Consider the following 8,039-nt stretch of genomic DNA (forward strand, 5'->3'; position numbering starts at 1 on the left):
CCGATTCCCCCTCTCCTCTGATGCCAAAGGGCAAAGACCTCTGTTTTTCCAGAATATCCTTTGTAGCTCTTCACTGTTTCTCTCCCTCCACTCACTGACTGTGTAAACTTGGTCATGTTTCTTAATGTGTGCAAGCCCCTACGTGCTTCTCTATAAAATGGGGCAATAACAGTCCCTTTCACCTAACTGGGTGGTTGGGAGGAGTCAATGATGTCATGCAGGTAACGCTCCTGGCAGGCAGCCTGGCATGTCTTAACTGCACAATAAACACAAGTTATTGTTGTTATTCTTTTGGCGCCCCACTCCCTTGACTGAGGATGCTACCTCCTGGACCCAGACCATTCTCTCCCGGTATGTCTGTCCCCACCAGTGGCTGGCAGTGCTTTTCCCTGCACGAGTCCTCCTGCCAGTAGCCAGCACGAACTTTGCGCCCCAGTAAAGTGTAGTTTGCCCCCATTACCTGCCCTTTTACGGCTGATCAGCCTGAAATCTCCAGTTCAATCCACCCTGTGTATCAGACACCCCGACTCCTTCAGCAAAGTAACAAGAAAAGACAAGCCCCTCCCGCCTCCCTGTCCATCCCTGCTTAGGGAGCCCAGGGGACCACGATGAGACAGCATAGTGTATCGAGTTTATTCACAAATCCCAGTACAACCCCCTTCAGGGACTCCAGAAACCCGTCCCCCACCCACAGCCCCTCCAGGTCATGTCAGCTGATGTGACAACGGCAACATTAGTCTCCCAGCAAGGGCGGGTGCCCATTTAGGGCATGATGTTGGCGACGCTCTGGAAGAGAGAAGGAGAGCAGGGTGAATGCTGGGTCCACAGTCATGACGAGGGCCTGAGACCTCAGCCCCACCCCTCAGGAGAAGCGCAAGGGGCACTGGCTGCTCTGGCCCCGGAGTTATGTTCTGACGAACAGCTTCAGGAAGACAGCATTCAAACTTAAGAACACGAGGAAGCCAGCTCCCGCAGCCAGAGGGGCTGGGGCCTCTGCAGGAACCAGCAAGCCTCGTGTGTTTAGCCTCAGAGGATGCTCTGCAGCCCCCATAGCCTGGGATACACAAGAGTGGGCCTTCCTCCTCCATGACACACCCTCACCCTGGCCTGCACCCAGTCTCAGGCAGCAGATATAATAAATGCAAAAAAAGCCTGGGCACAGAGGCTTATGCCTGTAATCCCAGCACTTTGGGAGGCCGAGGAATGGGGGATCACTTGAGATTAGGAGTTCGAGACCAGCCTGGCCGATATGGTGAAACCCCCGTCTCTACTAAAAATACAAAAATTAGCTGGGCATGTTGGCGCACACCTGTAATCCCAGCTACTCAGGAGGCTGAGATAGGAGAATCACTTGAACCCAGGAGGTGAAGGTTGCAGCGAGCTGAGATTGTGCCACTGCACTCCAGCCTGGGAGACAGAGTGAGACTCTGTCTCAATAAATTAAAATAAAGAAAGAAAGTCAGGAGGTTACTTTGAGCCCCAAGTGGGAACAAGGATTCCACAGGAGCCTCTACACTGGGGTGACCTTGCACCAGGGAGAGGACAAAGCCACAGGCTCCTCCTCTCAGCATGAAGCAAAGGCATTTGCAGCAGGGTGGGGACAGGAGGGAAGTCAGTCAGGAACCAGGACAGGGAGAGAGAGGGAGTGAGCACAGTCAGCAGCCCCTCCCCGCTCCCTGGCTCCCAGGGGCACCAGGGCCCCTGAGGTGTTTTCTGCCAGCTGGTGTTTGCCTTGGTGGAAATGAAAAGCACCCAAAAGATGAGGGCAGGGTGCAAAGGGGAGGGAGTGGGTGGAGAGAGGGAAGCCCAGGACTGGGTATCAGGTTGGAGGGTCCAACAGACACTGGGAAGGGGTCGGCGGGGTGAGAGTGTCTATCAGGACGCAGAGCAGAAAGGAGACACTGCGTGGCACTCACCCTCCACAGAGCGGGAAGGTTGATGAAAGGCGTGTTGACCGAGGCCTGCAATCCAAGGACAAGAAGGTCAGTTTCCAGCGTCCGACCCACAGCCATGCTAGGAACTCCCAGGGGCCTTCTCTCCCCTACCCCGGAGTCCGCACTTACCCCAGAGGCTAACGGCGTGGTTGTGGCCCCTCCTTGATGGCCGGAAGATCCGCCTTGATGGTTGCCCTGTGGACAAAGCCCAGACTCTTGTTACAGACCCTTAATCCCGGGGGTCTCCCAGTTCCCTTTCCCCAGTGACCTGGTCCCCTCCAGGGTGACTGGGGCTGGGGTGGGAGGCACAGCTTAACCCACTGCCTTCTCACTATCCAGAAGAAAACTCAAAGCCCGTGCTCCCGTGGGCATTCTGCCTCCTGCTACCTTTTCTTCCCCAAAGCCCCTTTTAATTTCCTTAACAAAGTGCCCTCAGTCACGGAGGAGGGGCTGGTGGAAAGGGAAGGTAGAGGACCCATGCCATTATCAGGACCTAGTTTCACCTCAGCCCTGACCTCAAATCCACCCTTCCATGCCCTGTCTAGCCGCATCCCTAACTCCCCTGATCCTTGTCCTTAACCCAGCCCCAGACACTCAGCCATGCACCCCAGCAGCACCCCCAACCCCGGTTGCTGTTGCGAGCCCCAACTCCCACAGTGTACCTCTGCTCGTGGCACCCTGCAGCCTGCTGCGCCCACTCCTCTACTGCACCGTTCCTCCCCACCCTGGCTCTGTCTGGCGGCCGATGTGGCTCTGGGCTTTGAGTTCGGAGCCAGTCATATCTTGCAGATCCCAGGACCCCTTATGGAGCCTGGAGAGTGAGGGCGCACAGAAGTCCACCCTCTCCTGCTCCCCACGCTCCCTTCTTGGTGTCTGTTCTGTTGTGAGTGGTGCTATTTGCCTGCCTCCAGTCTCTGTTCCCTCTACATATTTTATTTTATTATTATTATTTTTTGAGACGGAGTCTCACTCTGTTGCCCAGGCTGGGGTGCAATGGCGCGATCTTGGCTCACTGCAACCTCCGCTTCCCGGGTTCAAGGGATTCTCTTGCCTCAACCTCCTGAGTAGCTGGGATTAGAGGTGCCCGCCACCACACCCAGCTAATTTTTGTATTTTTAGTAGAGATGGGGTTTCACCATGTTGGCCAGGCTTGCTCTTGAACTCCTGACCTCAAGCGATCAGCTTGTCTCGGCCTCCCAAAGTGCTGAGATTACAGGCATGAGCCACTGAACCCGGCCTCTGTTCCCTCTACATAAATGGGTGAGAGAAACCTTCCAGAAAAACTCTCCTGGCTGGGCAGTGTAGGGGAAGAAAATCCTGGCCTGCCCTCTGCCAAAGCTGGGCACTAGCCACAAGACCTTGGCACGTCCCCTAACTTCTCTGAGCCTTTGTTTCCTTATCTGAGAATCAGGGCGCCAGCAGCCTCATCTTGACCACATCAGAGGGTAGTTATGGAGATTGCACAGGCCAAGGCTCATCTGCAAAAGCTGTTCCTCATGCTCACTCTCCTCACCAGGTTTTCTCCACACTCAATGCCTTTGCATTGAGTGCCTATACTAGATCTTGATCTCAGGAACTGTTTCCCATTCCCCAGGAAGGGCTTCACAGTCCCCACTTGAGGCCCTCTTAACCAGGAGGGCAGCTCCCTGAAGGTGGGACGGGCTGCCCGCCACCCTGCCTGATACATGCTTTGCAGATAAGGTGGCTCACCCCATCTGACCAGCTACCACCAGCTCTTCTGTAAGGGAGACGGGGAAGGGGGAGAAGCACAGTGATATAGCTGCCCAAGCTTCTTTCACCAAACGAAGACTACATGGACCCCCCAAATGTCCCAAGGGTTTAATCTTTCCCTCCCCCAACCCCCCGTCCCCCATTTCCCCATCCCTGTTCACCTACATGATTCAGCAGCTGGTTGGCCTCCTTGCTGGCTTGGTTGACCCCATTATGAGCATTCTGTGGCTCCTTCCCGGCCTGGCCAGCAGCATGGTGGGCACCTTGGCCAAGCTTCTCCACTTCCTTTCCAGCCTGGTCAGCAGCATGGTTGACCCCTTGGCCAAGTTTCTCTGCTTCCTTCCCAGCCTGGTGGACCCCAGTGTGGAACCCTTGGACTGCTTTGTCTGCTTCCTTTCCGGCCTGTTCAAGGGTATGGTGAACTCCCTGGCCAAATTGCCCGGCCTCCTTCCCGGCCTCGTGGACCCCGGGTTGGACACCATGGACTGCTATGTCTCCCTCTTTCCCAGCCTGCCCTGCTGCGGAGTGAATGTTGTGGCCAAACTGCTCCGCCTCCCTTCCAGCCTGACTAATGCCATGATGGAGGCCTTGGACCACTCCGTCTCCCTCCTTCCCCACCTGCGAGGCAGCATGGGGGACTCCCTGGCCAAACTTCTCTGCTTCCTTCCAGGCCTCATTAACCCCATGGTGGATCCCATGGCCGAGCTTCTCTGTTTCCTTCCCAAACTGACTGGCAGCATGGTGGACCCCCTGGCCTAACTTCTCTGCCTCCTTCCCAACCTGACCAGCAGCATGGTGGATACCCTGGCCAAACCTCCCTGCCTCATTTCCGGCCTGCCCCACAGCGTGGTGGGCTCCCTGGCCAAACTTCTCTGCCTCCTTCCCAACCTGACCGGCAGCATGGTGGGCCCCCTGGCCAAACTTCTCTGCCTCCTTCCCAACCTGACCGGCAGCATGGTGGCCCCCTGGCCAAACTTCTCTGCCTCCTTCCCAACCTGACCGGCAGCATGGTGGGCCCCCTGGCCAAACTTCTCTGCCTCCTTCCCAACCTGACCGGCAGCATGGTGGATACCCTGGCCAAACCTCCCTGCCTCATTTCCGGCCTGCCCCACAGCGTGGTGGGCTCCCTGGCCAAACTTCTCTGCCTCCTTCCCAACCTGACCGCAGCATGGTGGGCCCCCTGGCCAAACTTCTCTGCCTCCTTCCCCACCTGACCAGCAGCGTGGTGGATTCCCTGGCCAAACTTCTCTGTTTCCTTCCAGCCCTCACTGAGACCATGGTGGGCCCCCTGGCCAAATCTCCCTGCCTCATTTCCCGCTTGCCCTGCAGCATGGTGGGCCCCCTGGCCAAACCTCCCTGCCTCATTTCCTGCCTGCCCCACAGCTGGGTGGGCCCCCTGGCCGAGCCTTCCTGCCTCATTTCCGGCCTGCCCCACAGCGTGGTGGGCTCCCTGGCCAAACTTCTCTGCCTCCTTCCCAACCTGACCGGCAGCATGGTGGGCCCCCTGGCCAAACTTCTCTGCCTCCTTCCCAACCTGACCAGCAGCATGGTGGATTCCCTGGCCAAACTTCTCTGTTTCCTTCCAGCCCTCACTGAGACCATGGTGGGCCCCCTGGCCAAATCTCCCTGCCTCATTTCCCGCTTGCCCTGCAGCATGGTGGGCCCCCTGGCCAAACCTCCCTGCCTCATTTCCTGCCTGCCCCACAGCTGGGTGGGCCCCCTGGCCGAGCCTTCCTGCCTCATTTCCGGCCTGCCCCGCAGCATGGTGGATACCCTGGCCAAACCTCCCTGCCTCACTTCCCGCCTGGTTGGCCCCGTGATGGACCCCGTGGTGGATCAGTTTATCTGCCTCCTTCCCAACCTGTCCAGCAGCGTTGTTGACCCCATGGCCAAACTTCTCTGCTTCCTTTCCTGCTTGTCCAATACCATGGTTGATCTCATGGGCTACCTTGTCCATTCCGTGGTTGAGCCCTTGGACGCCTTTGTCCAACTCCTTGCCGGTGTGGCTCCCCATGTTGCTAAGTCCGTTGAAAACCTTCTCCACTTCCCTTCCAGCGTGCGTGATTCCACTGTTGATGCCATCCAGGGCCTTGCCCACCTCTCTCTCTGCATTGCTCAGCCCTCGGTTGATCCCTTCAATGACCTTCTCAATGGGGTCATCGCTGGCCGCCCATCCAGGCAGGGCCCCCAGTAGCAGAAGGAGGGAGCAGGAGCTGACCAGATGTGCAAGATGCATATTGCTGGGAAGGTCGGGGAGGATGCAGAGAGGAGCCTGGGAAGCCACACTGCTATTTATTCTCTCTCCCTGTAGCCCTCTTCTCCACCCCTCATGACTCAATTACCCCTGTGAGGCACTGACTTGATCCTCAGTCAAGGAGGTGTTTCCCAGGGAGATTTGGAGTTGAGCAATGGAGAGGAGGAGGAAGAGAGGGTGAGTCATGGATGGAGAAGAACTCTGGCATCTTTGCTTCTTGCCCTCCACCCCAGAGATGGGTGTCTGCCCTTCCAATCACCTCGTCTTTTCATTCCTCACCCACTGTCCAGGCCTCCTCTCTCTCAAACCAACCTTCCACACTCTCTGTCCCTGGGATGCAGGGGATTCCTCAACACCTCACTCCTCGCAGGCATCTAAGCCTCCAGCTCCCCCAACAGTGAGGGGCTACAACGATGGGAGGCACCGTCTGGAGAGGGAAGAACCCTAGGGGGGTTTGAGGGAGTCATCAGACCTCATTCTTGTGGGCCGGCCCCTGCCCCTCACTCATTCCATTCCAGCCACACAGGCCTTCTCCCTGTTCCACAAACACACCAAGCTCATTCTTGCTGCAGGGCCTTTGCACATGCTCCTCTCTCTGCCTAGAATGCAGAACCCAGATCTTCACATGGCTGGCTCCTCCTCATCCATACTTGACTTAAATGCCAACTTTGAAAGAAAACTTCCCCTGACCATAACATGACATTAATTATATACTCTGTAGTATCACCCTTTTGTTTTCACAGCAAAAAAAAAAAAAAAAAAATTCTGAAATTATCTTTATTTTTTATTGCCTGTCTCACCTACTAGGAATGTAAATTGGTCATGTTGGTCACTGCTGTATTCATAGCTTCTTGAACACTGCCTGGGGTTCAGTAAATATTTATGGACTGGACAAATGGATGGATTCAAGGAAGCCAAGGGAAGAGACTCCAAGCCCAAGTCTGGGTTTCACAGAGTGCTGGAGGGAAGGGCGCCTGGGTTGCCAGGACAGCATAGGGTCTCTTGGGGAGTGTCGCGGATTTTGGAGGGGGGATCCCATTCCTGTCACAGAACCCAGACCGCCTGCCTCCCAGCCCTTGGGCAAGGGCAGGGGGCTGATTGGCATGAGCTGGAACAGGACGCAGTGTCTCCTGAAAAGCCGGTCGAGGCAGCCACAGGGAGGGGCTGAAGACCCGGGGCAGCAGGAGCCTGTGAGACAGAACCTGGGCTGGGGCCAGGCGCTCACCCTTCCTGCCCTCCCTGCATGGGCCCTCCTAAGCCCCAACCTGAAGCTCCAAGTGTTGACATTTTGGCTCAGGTTGGAGGGGAAACAGCTGAGAGTCTGACCTTGGGCATGAAAAGGGCATTGGAAGGAAGGGCAGGTGGTGGTGGGCAGGCTTGGGGCAGCAGATGGATCTAGGAGCCAGTTTGGAGGAGGCTAAGACCAGAACAAGAGCCAGTGGGTGGCTACAGTGGGTGCAAGGGTGAAAGATATTTGGGTTTTGGTGCCAAGGGGAGAGACTGAGAGAGGGGTGGAGGTGGGATTGCTGGTGGGAAGGCCAGGCAGGAAGGAATGTGCAGGGTGTGAGCAGCTGGAGGTGGCAGAGCTATGTGTGTGGGTGCCCAGGTGTGGCGAGAATCTGCACGTGTTTTCAGGCTTTGCTCAAACAAGGGTGCTAAGGCCCACTCCCGTCAGAGGACCCAGGGTTCCTCTCCAGCTCCTGGACACTTGACTCCACCCAAAGACAGGCATCCCAGGACAGATACCCAGAAGCTTCTGCCTTCTCTGGGCTCTGCCTATAGAGGGTGACTAAGTGTGCCACCTCTCCAAGCTTGAGTTCATCAAATCTGTTTCCCGGTTTCACACTCCAGGGAAAAAGCCAACTTCCTAGGCAAACTCAGGTGTGGTTTTTCTGCCCTGGTCCAGGGCCGAAATGATGGAGTTTCCCACACCAGGAGGTGGCTGGGCAGAGAAGAGCGGGTGATGAGTGTCAGAATCCTAATCCACCCGGAGATCAAGAGGTGGGGTTTCTCCCCCTTTGAACTATGTTCCATCTTCTTTTTGTTTTTTTTGGAGACACAGTCTCGCTCTATCCCTCAGGCTGGAGTGCAGCGGCGTGATCTCAGCTCACTGCAACCTC

At 56.5% G+C, this 8,039-nt stretch overlaps 1 protein-coding gene across 19 annotated transcripts; it reads right to left on the reverse strand.

The window, feature by feature from the left end:
* Positions 1-612: 612 nt before the first annotated feature.
* SBSN (suprabasin) lies at positions 613-6,017 on the reverse strand. 19 transcript variants are annotated; one of them, XM_033225747.1, is made up of 7 exons: positions 5,416-6,005; positions 4,876-5,091; positions 4,661-4,822; positions 3,831-4,607; positions 2,064-2,129; positions 1,917-1,961; positions 613-786 (listed from the first exon to the last, which is right to left on the reverse strand). In XM_033225747.1, exons 1-7 carry the CDS (start codon positions 5,899-5,901, stop codon positions 763-765), a joined length of 1,776 nt encoding a protein of 591 aa, XP_033081638.1. In that variant the 5' UTR covers positions 5,902-6,005; the 3' UTR covers positions 613-762. The 19 variants fall into 19 exon arrangements, with proteins under 19 accessions (XP_033081638.1, XP_033081642.1, XP_033081631.1 ...); XM_033225751.1 differs by having other exon boundaries at positions 4,661-4,748; positions 5,018-5,091; positions 5,416-6,003; XM_033225740.1 differs by having other exon boundaries at positions 3,834-4,607; positions 4,876-6,006.
* Between the last annotated feature and the right edge of the window lie 2,022 nt (positions 6,018-8,039).

Source organism: Trachypithecus francoisi, unplaced genomic scaffold, assembly GCF_009764315.1.
Source record: "Trachypithecus francoisi isolate TF-2019V2 unplaced genomic scaffold, Tfra_2.0 Lachesis_group12, whole genome shotgun sequence".
Lineage (NCBI taxonomy): Eukaryota > Metazoa > Chordata > Mammalia > Primates > Cercopithecidae > Trachypithecus > Trachypithecus francoisi.

Coding starts and splice junctions, on each gene's coding strand:
- SBSN (XM_033225739.1), bottom strand. CDS start 5,901: ATGCATCTTGCACATCTGGTCAGCTCCTGCTCCCTCCTTCTGCTACTG. Junction 2,130..3,830: donor CCAACCAGCTGCTGAATCAT/GTAGGTGAACAG, acceptor CTTTGTCCACAG/GGCAACCATCAAGGCGGATC. Junction 1,962..2,063: donor CCACGCCGTTAGCCTCTGGG/GTAAGTGCGGAC, acceptor CTTGGATTGCAG/GCCTCGGTCAACACGCCTTT.